General features: G+C 33.7%; 1 protein-coding gene and 1 non-coding gene across 2 annotated transcripts; both read left to right on the plus strand.

Annotated features, from left to right (window-relative positions):
* Nucleotides 1–2,031: 2,031 nt before the first annotated feature.
* On the plus strand, nt 2,032–2,114 carry TRNAL-UAA. The gene has a single exon. It is a non-coding gene; the product is annotated as a tRNA-Leu (tRNA).
* A 1,927-nt stretch (nt 2,115–4,041) lies between these two features.
* LOC110871591 (proteasome subunit beta type-5-B) lies at nt 4,042–13,018 on the plus strand. The gene is made up of 8 exons (XM_022120284.2): nt 4,042–4,181; nt 6,926–7,051; nt 7,156–7,285; nt 8,952–9,058; nt 10,575–10,709; nt 10,816–10,919; nt 11,427–11,527; nt 12,747–13,018. The coding sequence occupies exons 1-8, from the start codon at nt 4,044–4,046 to the stop codon at nt 12,872–12,874; spliced, it is 969 nt and encodes a 322-aa protein (XP_021975976.2). The 5' UTR covers nt 4,042–4,043; the 3' UTR covers nt 12,875–13,018.
* Nucleotides 13,019–19,691: the final 6,673 nt, after the last annotated feature.

Here is a 19,691-nt window from a genome sequence, read left to right on the forward strand (position 1 = left end):
GAGCCTAAACGAGCCCATACAAAATTTTATTTTATTTTATATATAATATATTAATAATGATGATAACATTGATGAGCCGAGCTTTGGCTCGTTTAAGCGATGTTGAAGTGAGTTCGAGCCGAACTTTTAGCTCGTTTAAGGTTGTTCTCAAAATAGTTCAAGCCGAGTCGAGCCGAGCTCGAGCTTTGGATTTTACTCGCGAGCCAAGCTCGAGCTCAAAGAAGTAGGCTTGAACCGAGCCGAGCTCGAGCTCGAGCTTCATAAAAACCTAACGAGCCGAGCTCGAGCCTGATCGAGCTCGGGCTCGGCCCGGCTCGTTTACACCCCTAGTTGTACGTAGGATCGCAAATCGATTGAGCATTTTTTATGCCGGATGAGAATGAAAGTATACGTAGAAAAGTTATATTCTGATTTCTCAATCGAAAAGGTTGTGATAAAACATCGTTCCACCCATTATATATGTATATACAATGAAAATATTTTGAAAACATAAACTTATGGGGTAATCTTATTATAATACGTCATTCAACAAAGTAACAAAGATAAGCAAGTTAGTGGATAACAATATGTTTACCCTAGTTGTGTATACCTTTTTTTACAACGATGAGTTTCTTGTATTAGGCTACCGTATTTTCTAAATTGGAGAATCTCGTTGCTCCAGTTCAGCCAGACTACGTTGTCTAAATCATGCCCACGCTGGCTTCAGAGTTTAACTTAGCCGTTACATCAGGAAACCATACCGTCGACTGTCACTTGACAGATGTTGTACCACCACAAGAGCTGAACACTCTCTGACGTAACACACGGTGGAAAGAAAACCCGGGTGAGCTCATAATAAAACCTGACACATTTGTAAGGAGCTATATCCTCATAACCTAATCCACCAAAATAACACAAGTAAAGATTGAATTGAGCCTTCATTAAAGAACCCAAACCTTTCTACATTAGGCCACAAGTGGTGGATACCTAGTTGTGTGTATATATGAAAACTTATGATAAACTGAATTTGAGTAGCTATATCATAAATGATGGTAGGGTATGATCATCAAATTCATGTGACCCTACATGAAAGTATGATTGGAACACATCCACATTAATTCCATGAGTTCTATTTCCAACATCCATGACTTATATTTTCAACTTTTAAATGGTTTACGGGTCAAAAAATGCAACAAAGATTTGAAATTAGTGGCAGATTATAGTCAAATATAAATAGATATGTATGCATGTCTATATATTTATATATTATATATTTGCTTTGGTTTTAAAATCAATAATATGTGGAATATCTACGAGAAAAATACAAGACATTTGTATGGTTATTTAACCGTCTGTGTTTCTCTTTCCTACTAATTATGACTAGCTTTGTAGGATTTCACATCTAAGTTTATATATTGCATAGTTTTTTAATTTATGTTTCGGCATTCAAAAGTCAAAACTATGTATTTAACGAAGTTAGCCCCCTTGCTTAGACCTGCGACAAAAATCTTACTGACCATGGAGATCGAACACCAATCTATTTGCGATAATGGCAAAGCTTATAACCAAATGGGCTAATCGATAGCTTAATATAATTAGCCACATTTATTTTATTTAATTAAGTGACGACTTAACTTTTTTTCTTTCTTTTGTTAATCTCTTGGAGTTTTTTCCTTAATTTGAAACAATTTCAAATTTTGAGCGATTACAATATCAGTACTATCGCCATTCTTACCGAAAAACATCCATGCCAGTTTCAATTCTATCAAAAGCCTTACCGATATTCATTTTTATTGTTCTCGGTCGTTACAAAATACATATCGACATCTTCTATTGGGTATACAATATCAATAATATGGCCATTCTTACCTTTGCATTTTGGGTTTTCTCAATCGATATCAATTGAATTCCCACCGTATAGAGCGGTTTCATTTTACTAGTTCTTAACATAATGTTGCTTCTAAAAACGTTCTAAAATATATAGTTGTATACACAACAAAAAAGAGGACAATAATATAGTTTTATATTAAAAAGTTCCATTTCAAAACAAAAGCTGGTTTGCCCGAGAGGTTAAGGGGGAAGACTTAAGATCTTCTGCACATAAGTGCGCATGGGTTCGAACCCCATAGCCAGCATTTTTATTTATTTTTAAGTTATTTCCAACCGGTTTACAAAATAGGTCCATAAAAATTATATGAGGCCCTTGCAGTTTCAGTTTTACAAAATAGGTCTTGTACTTTCCAAAATAATTTGATTGATTTCTTTTTGTGGGACAATGATGCGAAAAGACTATCAGTGTCATCTCACCTCACCTTTCTATATATAAATGCTTGTATAACCAATCAAACGTGCAAAGTAAATAAAATTAAAATGGTCAAAAACCAAAAAAAAAAAAAATACTTTCTCATTTATCTCATAAAATATTTCTCAACAAATCTTTTACTTTCATTTATCTCAAAGTCCCTCAACAAATATTTTTTCACATAACAACCCAACATACTTTCATTATTAATGATAATATGGATCAAAATATATTGAAACATATAATATAATTAGTTGGTAATTGTTGATGGACCATATTATCTTTATTAACTAACTGGGTTTTCCCTTGAATGTATATAAGGAGATTACTAGAGAGAGATTATGGTTTAGACATTCATAACATCACATAAAAATTCGACCTCTTCTCTCTCCATTACTACGAGTTCTTCAACCCTAAAGAATTCGGTACTACCATCAAGAACATACATCCTAAAGGGGAACCAGATTATCCTTACAATCATGTCGAACTCCATGGCTGCATGCCTGCATCTGTATCTGGATTCTCTATTGGCCTGTCTGCTGTATCAGATATTATTTACATGTTTTCCATTATGTTTAAAACATATCTGATCAACATGTTGTAGATCTGACATCACTACCCTGAAAAAAACCATAATTTAAGGTTAGAGACTAATAAGTATATAATTTATATAAGTTACGAAAAACAATTTTCTTTCATAATCGACCGGATATTTTTTTAACGGCAAAGGTTACTCCTATTATACTTTACACCAATAATGCTACATTACTCCCTTATTCGTGTTTTTGAACATGACCTCCCATCTAAAAGGCACAATTAACAGAATTATGCATTTATGTGGTTAATTTGCGATGCTAACAATGTCTTAAACCCTTAACATATAATCTAAGATCAAAACTTCTAGATTGCTAATTGTTATTTACTGAATAATCGGGTCAAGCCCAAAGTTATACAGCTGGCCCAAGTGATGAAACACACACACACACACAAAAAAAAAAAAAAAAACCCACTTGGGCTTATGAGATCCATACTAACCGGGTCAAATACCGGACTAAAACTGCTCGATTGCTAATTGCTATTTACTGAATAAATGGGTCAAGCCCAAATGTATACAACTGGCCCAAGCGATGAAAAAAAAACCACAAACTGACTTGGGCTTATGAGATCCATACTAACCGGGTCAAATATCGGATCAAAACTGCTCAATTGCTAATTGTTATTTACTGAATACACGGGTCAAGCCCAAATGTATACAACTGGCCCAAGTGATGAAAAAAACCACAAACTGACTTGGGCTTATGAGATCCATACTAACCGGGTCAAATATCGGATCAAAACTGTTCAATAGCTAATTGTTATTTACTGAATAAATGGGTCAAGCCCAAAGTTATACAATTGGGCCAAGTGATGAAACAAAAAAAAAAAAAAAAAAAAAAAAAAAAAAAAAAAAAACAAACCAACTTGGGCTTATAAGATCCATACTAACCGGGTCTAATATCATATCAAAACTGCTCAATTGCTAATCGTTTTTTACTGAATAAATGGGTCAAGCCCAAAGTTATACAACTGGCCCAAGTGATGAAAAAAAACCACAAACCCACTTGGGCTTATGAGATCCATACTAACCGGGTCAAATATCGGATCAAAACTGCTCGATTGCTAATCGTTATTTACTGAATAAATGGGTCAAGCCCAAAGTTATACAACTGGCCCAAGTTATGAAACAAAAAAAAAAAAAAAAAACCCAAACCCACTTGGGCTTATGAGATCCACACCAACCGGGTCAAATATCGGATCTCAAGTTATATTGTTGTTCAAGAAATCACTCTCTCATACATTCAACCTTTTGTCTGTTAAATCAAACGCATTAACGATCTGTTCTACACTTCTCGATCAAAAGGTATAATCTCCAATTGATTATTCACTTGTAGTTGCTTTTCAGTCTGTTTATATGTCAGTAATTATATGCATTATATAGAATTTGATCAGAATCATGTGTTAATAGTTAGGGTTTTGTTACGAAATTTACTTTTTGTTGTCTTGTTCGCTACGAAATCCATACAATTTGATCAGAATCATGTGTTAATAGTTAGGGTTTTGTTACGAAATTTACTTTTTGTTGTCTTGTTCGCTACGAAATCCATACAATTTGATCAGAATCATGTGTTAATAGTTAGGGTTTTGTTACGAAATTTACTTTTTGTTGTCTTGTTCGCTACGAAATCCATACAATTTGATCAGAATCATGTGTTAATAGTTAGGGTTTTGTTACGAAATTTACTTTTTGTTGTCTTGTTCGCTACGAAATCCATACAATTTGATCAGAATCATGTGTTAATAGTTAGGGTTTTGTTACGAAATTTACTTTTTGTTGTCTTGTTCGCTACGAAATCCTTTTTGTTTACATGAATTATCGATTTTGGTGCTGCTGAGTATTTGTTGATTTGTAATAGCTTTAAATAGATGTTTAAATTCAACTAGTTTGTTGTTTGCATTATTTGGAATTTGATTAGTATCATGTGTTAACTGTTAGGGTTTCGTTACGAAATTTACTTTTCGCTGTCTTTTTTTGCTATGATTTTGTTTTTGTTTACATCTAGGGCTGCAAACGAATCAAACGTTCGGCGAACAGTTCGTAAACCGTTCGGCGGGAAGTTCGTTTTTGTTCGTTCGTTTATTAAACAGACGAACACGAACAAGAAATTTTGTTCGTTTAGTTAAATGAACAAACATGAACAGAGGTCATGTACGTTCGTTTATGTTCGTGAACATTCGGTAACGTGTTCGTTTGTGTTCGATAGTTCATTAGTGTTTTTAGTTTTTATATTTATTTAAATTTAAATACTTCAAAACTCCGACAAATTAAATATCTAACAAGTGTCGGTGTATTTTATATATTTTGTTTGGTTTGTGTTCGTTTGTGTTCGTTTGTTTCCATTTGTGTTCATGAACATTAGGTTGTGCTCATTTGTGTTCGTCAACATTTTTTTTTGTTCGTTGCCTAAAGTTAACAAACAAACACGAACAAGTTTATTTTCTTAACAAACGAACACGAACATAAAATCTCGTTCGATAACTGTTCGTGAACGGTTCACGAACACATATATTTCTTAACAAACGAACACGAACAAGGTCTTGTTCGTGTTCGTTCAGTTTGTTTGCAGCAATACATCTAATATTGATTTTGCTGTAGAGTATTTGTTGATTTGTAACAGCTATAAATAAAGGCTTGATTTTAAGTAGTTTAGGTGCAATTGGTTTTTTACTTGGATGATTGGTGCACCAATGGATTGAGAATATTTTATAGCCTCTAGACAAGTGACTGATATTACTGATCACCGAGTTAGTTTAACAGTTTCTATGGTTTGTTGGTTGTGGATAATTTGTAGGATTTTGCTTGATGACGCACACGACTAAGTTTTGTTTTGTTTTTCATGATTCTTTTACTCGAAGAGATATGCACGTCTACGTTTTGAGATTGAACGACTTATGTAACAAATGTTGGTGGCTATTGTAGTTAATAGGCAAAAAAAAAAAAAAAAAAACCATAACATGAAAATTTGAACATTTTTTAGCATTGTGCTTGGCTTTGCTGTGAAGAAAATCTTATACTTGCAAAATTTGATGCAAAATTAATGGAATAAAATAAGATAATTCTGTGGTAAATGTTCTTTTTTGGGATTGTGAGATGGAAATGCGTTTCTGAAAGCTAAAGTGTGGTACGACGGTTATGGATTATAATTACTCATGGATATAATTGTTAAAATGTATTTGTGAGCGTAGTTAACGGCCATAGCCATTGTACCGGTTTTTTTTTGCAGCCTATGACCATTGTTATTGCAAAAGTATAATAAACTGTACCTATAAGATGAACATTTCTCCATCTTTGGCAGATACAATTGGTTTTATTTTATAAGTAAAATGGTTAAAAAAAGTTCTCACTCGGGTTTTTTACCTTTTCACCACCATACAACAATTATTTATTTAGCATAGGCTATGACGTTTGATGTAGTTATCAATTTTCTCTCCTACCAATTTATAGTTCTCAACTTCTCGTACATATCAAATTTAGATTGTAAACATGTTTAATCCTGTAAGTCAAGTCTCAAGCATAGTTGTCAATAGCGATCGTAGCGATCGCTATAGCGCGCTACGTAGCGTATAGGTCTAGTGTCGCTATTAGGATTGCAGCGATGGATAGCGAGAATAGAGACACTTCATTTATTTATTTTTTGTTTTTTAAATATATATAGCAATTAAATATAGCTATAAATAGCTGGATTTTAGGTTTTTGATAAATATACATGTAAAATAGCATATATACCAGGGTATTTTGATATAATATACATATAAAATTTTTAAATTTTTTTTTTCTAGTGTATCGCTATTTATAAAATAGCCACCCGCTATTTATCGCTATTTGCTATGTAGCATATAGGTACCTTATCGCTATTTGTCGCTATTTGGCATTAACAACTATGGTCTCAAGAGTATATCTGCTCTTGTTCTTTCAAATTGGAGCAAATATTATCAAGATTTTCATTTTAGTCGTTGATTGTATCAAATTCTTTTGTGTATAATATAAAGTTTGTAGTTTCCCAGGAACTTGAAAGTTAATAACTTCTGAGGAATTGTTGTTTCTAGGTGAAAATCATGAAGTTTGACTTTAGTGGACTAGAATCAAGTGCACCACTCTACGGGTTAAATAACGAGTTGCTGTCTGATGGGTTCTCAGCTGCCCCTTCATTTGATCTTCCGGTCACATCAGATGTGAGTTTTTCTACCTCGCTATATCGTAAATGCCTCTTCTTTTTAAATATAAAATTGATGAATGCAATATTATGCTAAAAACTACCTCGAATCCCTTGCTTCAGTTTGATGATTTCCAGAAGAATTCTATCCAAATGGTAAAGCCAGCAAAGGGGACAACAACCTTGGCTTTTATCTTCAAGGATGGTGTGATGGTTGCTGCTGATTCCCGAGCTAGCATGGGAGGCTATATCTGTATGCACTTCTTTTGTTTTAACTGCAATGATAATCTATTCTATAACTTTATAATACATTGTGCAATCGCAGGGCATGCATTTATTTAAATCTTTTTAATTTTCAACTTTTTATTACAAACTTTAACATGAAGCAGCTTTTATTAGATCTGCTTGTTAACCTTTGGGTCTGACCATAGTTGTTAAAAGCCATCGCCTCTTGCGCCTAGGCCCAATTTCCTAGCGAGGCGAGGCAATTGCGACTTAAGTCAAGGCAATTGCGCTTTAATTCTCCAAGTGATGGTTCATGCGCAGGTTCCGGCGAGATTCCTAGATTCCTGAGAGTTTTCGGCCAAATTCTCTAAATTCTTGCAAGAATCTAGCTAGTTATCTACTTTTATCTAACGAAACTATTTTTCTGCACTAATAAACTAGCATTTTATAACTTTTAGTACTAAATAGACGATATTAAATGTTATATAATAGCTTTAGTTTATTTTATTTGAAGAATAGTATTAATTTTCTATTATACAAAAAAAAATTAATTTTTTTTTTGTTGTACGCTTTTTTTTTTCTCAGGCCCGCGCTTTTTTTACGCCTTGCGCCTAGGCCCCAGGCGAGGCCTATGCGCCTTGAGTGTGCTTAACGCTTTTAATAACTATGGGTCTGACTACATATAACATATCCAAAAAATTTTGCAAATTGCGTTTGGACATTTTACCCACTTCGATTATCCTTATTTGTGCTAAAAGAGATTGAATATTGTTACATGAAGATGGAACAAAGGCAAAATATCATCCTTGATTAAGATGGAACCCAAAATACTTGGTGTAGACGTGTAGTAAACCCAGAAAGATCTTCCCAGAAGGCTTTTTTTGTGCTTTCCGTAATTCTGGTCACAAAACACTGATATGTAACTATGTTAAGTGATAACAATTAACAAATTGATGGTTAGTGATAGATATATCATATATCGTTACCATGTGTCAAGATGCTATAGCGGTATGCCTGTAGTGGTAACCTAGACACAAACATTGTATCATGAACTATTTGTATACCCACCATCTATACTTTTTTTGCGAATGGGGAATGGACCTCATCAACCTTCGTTTTTATATCGTCCATAGTAAATAGTTAATAGGGCTTAAAAAAACCATATTATTACAGTTGTAATATATATTTCCCTTTCAACTATTATTTTTCATTCAGTCTATTAACGCTAAACCATAACCCAGCTCGGTCCATATATAAGTACACGAGCTATGCAGATAATATCAGTGATATATCGGTTATCGGTCCCCATGTAAAATATTGGTGTCAGATATCGGTCCGATATTATCAGCGATATTGACAGATATTTGACCGATATAACCGATATATCACTGATGTTTGACCGATATATCACCGATATTTGACCGATATATGACTGAATTGTTAGTGTTAAATTGCTATATATATAATTCTGATTGATATTAAAATTACACCGATATCTCACCGAGATGACCTATGTCTCAAATATCGGTCCTTGACCGATAGCTGATTTACTTATAAGATACCTTATTTAGTTTTCAACATTATTACACTTATATAAGAGTGGTGAAGATTCGCTCTGTAAGAGGTTTTACTGTAACCACTAACCAGTGTTCGAAAGCATTACACGGTCTAATATATCATTCTGATATTTTCAGCATCTCAATCTGTGAAGAAAATCATTGAAATTAATCCCTATATGCTGGGTACAATGGCTGGAGGAGCTGCAGATTGCCAGTTCTGGCACAGAAATTTAGGTATTAAGGTAATATTCATGTGTTGCCTACATCTTTTTGGCTATCGTAGCTTCTTTTTAGATTTCTCTTGTTCTTAAAAAACCGAACTTTAGAAACTTTCTGATAAAAAGTAAAATGCACGGATAGTCCCTGTGGTTTGGTAAAATAACACCTATAGTCCCCAACTTTTGGAAATTACACCGGTGGTCCTTGTGGTTTGACAGTTTGTTACTTGAATAGTCCCTGGAGTGGATGTCCGTTAGTTTTCACTGTTAACACCATGTAAAATGACCAAAATGCCCTCAGTATTAAATTAAAACACATTAAAAGACTATTTTTAAATAACAAAACAAATAAATCAATTGACCAAACCAGCCTGCAGCCACCAACAGCTACCATCTCTGAACCACCACAGTCACCACAGCCACCATCTGAACCACCACCATCATCATCTTTTTCCGCCGTCAACGCACCTATCATTGCCACCACCGTCATCAATAACCATCATCAAAACCCAACCAATAAAACCCTAAATCGGTTCTAAATCTACAAATTCAACTCAAAACTCAAAACCCTAAGAGGCGATATGTACTGTACCTTAATCGACTGATGTTGATGGAGGAGGGAGTTGCAGTGGTGGTGAGTGAGTTACAGTGGCGGAGATGGAGGAATTACAGTGGCAGAGATGGAGGAATTACAGTGGCGGAGTCAAGTGGTGGTGAGTGACCTTTTCTGGGACCATTTCTGTCTCTCTCTCTCTCTCTCTCCGATCAACCTTTTCTGGGATGGAGGAGGGAGTTACAGTGGCGGAGATGTTGATGCTGGTGGAGGTGGTGAGGGTAAGAGTGGTGGATTGGATGGTGGCGTTGTCGTAGAGGGAGATGGAGGTGGAGTTGAAGAGGAAGTCGACGACGGAGGACAGTGGGGATAGGAGGAGGAGGAGGGTGGTGAGGAGGAGGTGGTTGTGGTGGTTGATCATGGTGGAGATGCGGTGGTGAACATGAAGGTGGAAATGGTGGATTGGTTGACTTGTAAATAAAGGGTGTAGATTGTTCTGGAGCTGCTTATAATACATGTTGATGATTATAGTATGCTGACTTGTACGGATATGCACTCAAGGCATTTTTAGTGTTTAATTTAATATTAAGGGCATTTTGGTCATTTTACATGGAGTTAACGGTAAAAACTAACGGACATCCACTCCAGGGACTATCCGAGTCACAAATTGTCAAACCACAGGGACCACCGGTGTAATTTCCAAAAGTTGGGGACTATAGGTGTTATTTTACCAAACCACAGGGACTATCCGTGCATTTTACTCTTTTTTTTATATAATGATGATGTGGCTATGAAATTTGTTACCTGCTGACAATGTTGAAGAAAACCTTAAATTAAAATTGCTAAAATTGGAAACTATTGATGTGGCCTTTTTTCTTCTAGAATGTAAAGTTTGCTGAAAGCCTGAAATATTGGATATATACGTAAATAATATATACATTGCGGCAGCCTAAACCAATACCTGTTTTTTTGCTTATTATATTCCAGTGTCGTTTGCATGAATTAGCAAACAAGAGAAGAATTTCAGTCACCGGTGCTTCAAAATTGCTGGCAAATATATTATATTCTTATCGTGGAATGGGTTTGTCTGTCGGGACAATGATTGCAGGATGGGATGAAAAGGTATTATATACACACAATCAAACATCCAAATATTGTCGTGTACTTAAGTTTCATGTTTGGCATGGTTAAGGTGGTTCGAAAGTTACACGCATTTTACATGTTGTAGGGTCCAGGCCTGTATTATGTAGACAGTGAAGGAGGACGCCTGAAGGGAACAAAGTTCTCAGTTGGGTCTGGTTCACCTTATGCTTACGGTGTACTAGATAGCGGGTGAGCACCCCACATACGTTCGCTTTTAATAACATTGTTGAAGGCTTGTTTTAGAGTTAAATGCCATTTTAGTCCCTGTGGTTTGTGCCATTTTGCCAGTTTAGTCCAAAGGTTTCATTTTTAACCTGTGGGTCCAAAAAGGTTTCACAGTTGCCATTTTAGTCCACTTGGTTAACTTCATCCATTTTTTCTGTTAACGAGAAGGCCAATTTGGTCATTTTGTATGTAATTCTGTTAACTAAAAGGGCAATTCAGCCATATAAAATAACCGAATTGGCCTTTTCATTAACAGAAAAAATGGATGAAGTTAACCCAGTGGAATAAAATGGCAACTGTGAAACCTTTTTGGACCCACAGGTTAAAAATGAAACCTTTGGACTAAACTGGCAAAATGGCCCAAACCACAGGGACTAAAATGACATTTAACTCCTTGTTTTATTTTCATGTGTTTTCATGCCGTTAAGATTATAGTGGCTTCATGTTGTCTTAAATTTTTCAATATGGTAGGTACAAATATGATTTGACAATTGATGAAGCTGCTGAATTGGCTAGAAGAGCCATTTATCATGCAACGTTCCGTGATGGAGCTAGTGGTGGTGTTGCTAGTGGTACGCCCTCTTTCTTTCCGGTGTCAAATTATCTGTACTAGATGTTGTTAAACGGGCGGGTTGGTGACTTGGGTAATGGGTCAAAATGGGTTCGGGTCAGACTAATAATATCTGGTAGCTCAGGTTACCTGAAACACGTTTTGTCCAAATCTTTTAAGGTTTTTTGAATAAATGTCATTTTCGTCCCTAAGGTTTGGCCAGGTTTGCGACTTTCGTTCAAAGGTTTGTTTTTCCCTATCTGGATTCAAAAGGTCTAAAATCTTGCCATTTTCATCCGGCTCTTTAACTCCATCCATATTTCGCCGTTAAGTCGGAGGTGTTTTCGTCTTTTTTGTAAACTTAAAGGTCAATTCGGTCTTTTACTTAACGGAGAAAAATGGATGGAGTTAACGAGCCGGATGAAAATGGCAGGATTTTAAACCTTTTGGATCCAGATGGGAAAAACAAACCTTTGGACGAAAATCGCAAAAACTGGCCAAACCTCAAGGAAGAAAATGGCATTTTACTCAATTTTTTTTTATAATTCGTATCAAATATGGTAACAGAGTTATGTATAGGGAGGCCACCCAAAATGTAATTTACTTTTGGTTTTCTTTTCCATTTTACTTTATTGACCAACTAGGTTAAAACCCCGTGTATCTCACAGGTTGCATAAATAATTTATATACTAAATAATAAGAAAATACATCTTTAAATAAAAACAGCATTACAATTATTAGGTGTATATCACATGGGAACGTTTGATTCCTAATTTACCATAATTTAAATTACCGAACTCCAAATATCTACTCATAATATTCGAGATATAATTTTATGATTATATAAAAAAACAAAAGTTTATTCTTATCTAAAGTTTTGTTTAAAATTATTTATTGAAAAACAAATATTTATTCTTATCTAATTTTCTGTTTAAAATTATTATTTATTTTTATCTAATTTTCTGTTTAAATTATTATTATTATTATTATTATTATTATTATTATTATTATTATTATTATTATTATTATTATTACTATTATTATTATTATTATTATTTAATATAAGAGATAAATAGAAAAATACGTTGAGAAAACACCAGAAAGTGACACGTGTCCAAAAAATATTTTTGTTTATTAGTATAGGAAGATTAGAGTATAACCCTAACTAACCCATTCATAAGTTGAAGGGTTGAAATTACAATCTTACATCATTTTGTTGTTTTTTGGTGTTTTTGTTTTAGTTTATCATGTGGGCCCAAACGGATGGACAAAGCTATCGGGTGATGATGTTGGTGAACTTCACTATTCATACTATCCTGTTGAACCAGCCACCGTTGAGCACGAAATGACGGAAGCTGTAGTTGCCTGAGTCGAACGGATTGCTGTTGGTAATTTGTCAAAAAAAAAACATTGGAGCATGATGTACTTTTGTTATGATTTTACATGTTCGAATGACATTAACTTGTTTTTTTCTTGTTTATCGCTAGAGTTTGCCATTCGTATCGTTTCTTCATCTAAAAACTTCTATGCATTTATTAACAGGAGTGTTCATCCACCTCTTGAACCGATCAAACCACCCAAACTGTACTAAATAGACTAAAATAATGATTTTTGACAAAACACAAGGACTAAAAATGTAAGTAACTCACAATTTTTCTTTTAGAATGAACGATCAAACCGACAATCTATGTAGTTTCTTAGATTGATACAACTATGGAATGCATGTAGAAAAACAACCATACTTGACAACTTTTGTGTGCATCTTGCTTATTGTACGACAAGCTAGTGTCGGTTAAAATCTGATTAGACCACGTTCTAAATGTGTAATAATATTAATACTTATATTTTCTTTATCATATATTGTAATACGGAATTCTTTTTAAAGTGACAACGTTCTACCTTAATAAAAGACCTTATATGATATCTACATTAATATAACACACATATATATAGTGTTCAACGTGTGATGAATGATGATGATGAGGCTAATTGATGTCTTTTTTCTATTGATTTATGAATTTTGTAACCCGTTCAAAGCTTACTATGCTAAAAATTAGTTTGATAGTATTTAGAAGACGAAATCTGCCCAATTTGCCGTAAAGCCTGCATGGATAAATACGGGGAGCATGCTATTCATTGTAAGGAGCTCCCTGGTTTCAAATATCGGCACGACTGGGTGAGGGATGTTTTGGGGGACATATTGAGGAGAGCGGGGATTTCTGCCAAGAAGGAGGCCCCTGTGAATTTCCTTACAGATCCCATGGAAGGAAGATCTACATTGAGACCAGCGGATCTGCTCGTCTTTAGCTGGGCGGGAGGGAAACATGCTTGTGTGGATCTCACAGGAGTCTCCCCCTTAGCTGGTTTAAGGGAAAGCGGGTTTGTAGCAGGACAAGCTATAAGGAAAGCGGAATCTAAAAAGGTGGATAAACATGCTAAAGCATGTGCTGATAATCAACATGCTTTTGTCCCCTTCGCCTTCGACACATTTGGCTCCCTAGCTCCAGAAGCCATCCGTTTGTTGACTAGGGTCCAAAAGGTTGTCCATAGCAGCTGCTCATCAACAGGGGGGCAGGGGTTTATCTTTAATAGGCTAGGGTTTGCTATTCAGAAAGGGGTAGCGGCGCAGCTTGTTGCTCGCTTACCTGCGATATTGATGTAACTCGGCCAGTTTTTATTAAACTAGTAAATAAAAAAATGTCATTCACGATCAAAAAAAAAAAAAAAAAAAAAAAGTCATCGTTTGTTTATTTATAAAACACAAATAAATAAAAGATTCTTGATTATTTGACATTTAATGTTTGTAAGTGACAGCAATTGGCCCATGAGCCATGTTGGTTAGTACCCCCACGGCCACTCCCCCATCTTCAAGACAAAATATTTTTGTTTATACAAAAACACAACAATTAAATATTTATTAATTTTATTTGATTTACTTAACGTTCATTGATTCCTATTTAAAACTATGACCATTGTAGTTACAAAAGTATAAAAAACCTATACATGTAAAGTGAACATTCTCCCATATTTTGCAAAGACAATTGCTTTTCTTTTAGGAAAAATTACAAGTTTTGTCTTTTATCTTTATAGTACTTTACAGGCGGTGTCCTTTTTTTCAAATGTTGACAGGCGGTGTTCTTTTTTTCAAATGTTGACAGGCGGTGTCCTTTAGTAGGTATTTTGTTACAAGTTTTGTCCTTTCCACCCAACCTGGTTTAAAAACTCAGTTAATTTTTGACACATGATATGCACATCAGAGTAATTATGTCTTTTCCACCCCACCAAAACTTGTAATTTTTCCTTAAAAAATAAAACAAAACATTTTTAAAATTATTATTATTAATATATTATTACTACCGTCCCATTAAATGTGTCTTATTTTGAATTTTCAAAGTCTTTATTTATAAACTTTGACTTTAATTATATATTTTTGTGTTATATAAAACTTGATGAAAATTAACCCGATAAAAACACTTGTAAAACACCCTCAAATCATATAACTTTCATCAAGTATTATATAACACAAACAAAATTATTTAAGGTCAAAGTTTACAAATAAAGACTTTGAAAATTCAAAATATGACACTTTTAATGGGACGGAGGGAGTATTATATATAACCCTCTTTCTCTATCTGTACGACTATCTCTCTCTCCCCAGCTTTCTCTCTCTCTCTTACCACACTCTTAAAGATCCCACCATCACCTCCCACCTCTCACCACCAACATTAACCCACCTGCCACCACAATCGCCGTCAAACACCACCATTGTCCAACCCCACCATCGTCGGAACCCTAGAACCACCGTCTCCTAACATCCACTGCCACTACAACCAACCATCAAACACCTCCACCACCACTACCACTACTCCCCTTTCTTCTCTCTCTCTCTCTTACCTGCCGCCACTTCCCACCCCCATAATCAGACATAGCCGGCGAGTGGACAGAGTTTGGATGATAACAGCGGTTTGAAATCAGATCTGAAGAATAAGAAGAGTGCCGTTGAAGATCCCGCTGGACACAAAATTGAAGGCGAAGATCGGAAGTTTTAAGATGAAGAAGTTGCCGATTAAGGTTACGTGTGACAGAATTAAGACGGTGGCTCCTTCCGGAAAAACGACCACGACGGCGACGACTACTGGTGCGAAATGTAAGGTGGATCTGAGGATTAAGATCTGGAAATGGACGCTTTGATTTTGTGACTGAGATCGGCATTTTGCGTCGTGATTTTGTTGGATAAAAGGATTTTGATTCAGTATGTTAATTCTTGATTACAAAAGTAGTTAGTATGTTCTGTACATATTTACAAATTGATTTTGATTTTGAGATCGACATGTTATATTGGATATAAGATTTTGATTTGTTTGTATACTTTCAACTTGAATCAGTTCCCTGCAGATTTTTAAGTACAAATTAATTTATAGTAGTTTAAATATGATTTGTTCATATGTACAAATTAATATGTGGTTGGATTTGTTTTGTTCGAGATTATTTTTGGAGTAAATTACAAATTTTGTGGTGGCTAGTGCTGGCCACGGTGGTAGGAGGTTGGCAGGAGGGTTGCTGGTGGTGATGGTAGATTTAAGTTATTTACATATTTAGTCTTTTAAGGTGAAATGACAAAAATACCCTCACATGCAAGTCACATGATCAGATTTAACAAGAAAATTTAACCAGGTTAGTGCTAAAGGACAAGACGTGCAACAAAATTCCTTGTAAAGGACACCGCCTGTCAACATTTGAAAAAAAAGGACACCGCCTGTAAAGTACTATAAAGATAAAGGACAAAACTTGTAATTTTTCCTTTCTTTTGTATAGTATAGATGGGATTAGGTTTATACATTTATACATTATACATCTTATTGAATATTAATATTCTAGGTTAGAACCCCGTGTATTACACGGGTTGAACAAATGTATTTTTATATACTAAATAATAAAACAATATATCATTTAAAGTTTTGTTTATCACACGGGTTGAATAAATGTAATTTTACATATTAAATAATAAAATCTTTAAGAATCTCGTATATTGTACGGGTTGAATAAATGTAATTCTATATACCAAATAATTAAAAAAATAAATCTTTAAAAACACCGGGTATTACGATAAATCTAATTTTCTATGCTAAATAATAAAAAAAAGTATTATTTTAAAAAATCTCATGTATTACAAAGGTTGAATAAGTGTAATTTACATATTAAATAATAAATAGTTATATCGTTATATTTTAGCACCGTATTCATATTTTAATTAAACAGGGTATTAACCTAGTAGTTCTTATATATGATTAGGAAAATAGTAATTGGGATTATATGGTTTGATTATAGTATTAGTCAACGCATAATACGATAATTATACTTTGGCATTCGCATTTATATCTGTAAATTGTAAAGCATGTAAACGAAACCTTTACAATATTGTTTTCGTATAGTGGAACGTCAACTTGAAAAGCATGTAAATGAAACCTTTACAATATTGTTTTCGTATACTGGAACATCAACTTGAAGTTAAGATCAACTGTTAAGATAAAGATAAGATTAAAAAAAACTAAAGACTATTTATTTAGTATAAGATAAGTATGAAAAAAGACGGGAAAACAAAAAAATAGAGTCTTTTAATGAATGACACGTGTTATACATGATTTACTTTAATATAGAGAATGGATAAAGTGTATTCACTAATACTTATTTTTATATTTTTGAGTAAACTTTCACTTTGGTCCCTGGGGTTTTGACAGTTTTGCCATTTTGGTCCCTTAGGTTTAAACGGTATAAATTTACTTAAAAAGTAAAGAGAGTAATCGGGGGGATGAACTTTTCTGAATTTATTATTATTATTATTATTATTATTATTATTATTATTATTATTATTATTATTATTATTATTATTATTATTGCAGCTTTATTATATACTTTCAATTCTTCTTTTTGTTCTTGTTTTAAAACTGAAATCCAGTACTTGAAAAGTCTTCACGTGTCAGAGTTTGTGACATATCCATTTCTTAAAAAACATTATCCTCCACTGGCTGTGATTTAAACCATGAGTGTTAGGAATTCAATTCGGATTCGAGAAATTTGAAATTCGACTTGATTTAAATTCAATTATCAAAGTTTGAATTCGAGTTGATTCGTATTCAAGTTCAGTAATCAAATACGAATTTATGATTTTCAATTCAATTCCAATTCAATTTATATACAGCATACACACACTTAACTTCTAAATTTGGCCAAAATATGAATTACATTCATAAGTGATAAGTTTATTATTAATAACATTTGCATAATTATCGACAATTTCAATCCCTTGGCCAAGTGACATCCCTCTTCTTAGGTCACTAGAACAACTTTGTTCTTCTCTTTTGAAACTTTGTATGTTATACACAAATGGTCCTTATAGTTTGAGGGTCATTTAAAACAAGTTCTTATACTTACAAGTTACAAGTTGTATTTTATTGTGTTATTATGCAAACAATTAATATGAATCAAAACAAAAGTTTTCCTAAACGTGAGAAATGACAAATAGATAAAATCAAGACTTTGTTGTATAATTGTATTCATTTTTTATAAACTTCTTTTATAGTTCCCAAATCAATTCGTCATCATCTCATGATATATGCTTATATGGTTGTTGTTTTCCTTATAAGGGGAGGGGGCGGTCAGTGATACAATCACGATAACAATGTTCAACGCGTGGAACAATGGTTTTTCCCACCGTCACCTCTTGCTATAACGCGTTATAGCATAACGAAAGCTGATTTCGTTATTTTTTCAACGCCGTGATGGCCAGATTTTGTGAGTGGAATTGTTGGTTGGGGGAAAATTGTTGGGTGTGGTGGTGAGTGATAACCATTGCCACCAAAAAAGGTTGTGAGTGATGGAAAAATGGTTGATGACATGGCGGAACTTGATTGGTGCTTGTGAGTGATAGAATTCTATCACTAGTGATCACCCCCTCCCCCCTAACTCATTAGAAACAATCCAAGTGGGAGACCCATGAAATAATTCAAGAGGAGCGAACGAGGAGTTTAACCAAATTTTCAAAAGGTGTAATCGGGATTTTGCCTATAAAATACATTTTTCTTAAAGGAATGTGCCCATCCTCCCAGACGTCCGCCCCTGAATCCAACATTTCCTTATTTCGTGATAATCTTAAGAGAAGCATCTACAGATCCACATCGTTATACAAGCACATTCATATATTAAAATGGTTTATGAGGTTTATCATCTATGCAAGTTGTTAGGGTTGACTAAAAATGAATCTAAAATCTTCAAATTATTTTTTTCACATGAATGAGAAAAAATTCTCCTTTATATATGCGTAGGGAAAATAAATATACACAATAATTGAAATCTTTAGATCTATTATATATATATTATTGGCAAGGGCTCATGAATAGTGTCTTTTTTTACTTATGATTTTCTTTTATATATATATGAGTGAGATAGAGTTGATCAAAAGAAAAGCAAGTTGGTATAGTGGTTAAACCAAATGCTACTTATAAATTTCACTCAAGTTCAATCCATGCAACCCTCACTTTCATTCTTTTTTCACAACATTTCTAATTTTTTATTTTATTAATTCGTTTATTCCTTTCTTTTCCCTTATCTTTCAAACATTTAATATTTTGCTTATTTTTTTGGTTTAACTAAATGATTAAATCAAATAATTACATCATTTTTTTCTAATATTGTTTCATACACTAATCAACCAATATCCATACCAGTACCGTATTTATTTTTACAAATTTTTTCAATGTGTAAGTAAAAAATTCATTGAACACAAAGTTGCATCTGTAATAAAGTATTTTTTGATATCGTAAGTTATCTCGAGTGGCGTAACATTATATATGTGTGTGTATATATATATATATATATATATATATATATATATATAGTGTATACCTATATAGGGTAAGGATAGTGTAAAAAGTGCTCAAAGTGTGAGAAGTGTAAGAAGTGTATTATAACACTATATATAATACTATATAACACCATATAAACATCGTATAACAATATGTAACACCATATAATACCATACAACACTATGTAACACTATATATCATTATATAACAAATATAACACTATACATCTATAATAGACATGCTATCAGACAACCTATAGTGTTATATTTGTTATATAATGATATATAGTTTTACATAGTGTTATATGGTATTATATGGTGTTAT

Source organism: Helianthus annuus, chromosome 8 (genome assembly GCF_002127325.2).
Source record: "Helianthus annuus cultivar XRQ/B chromosome 8, HanXRQr2.0-SUNRISE, whole genome shotgun sequence".
Classification (NCBI taxonomy): Eukaryota; Viridiplantae; Streptophyta; class Magnoliopsida; order Asterales; family Asteraceae; genus Helianthus; species Helianthus annuus.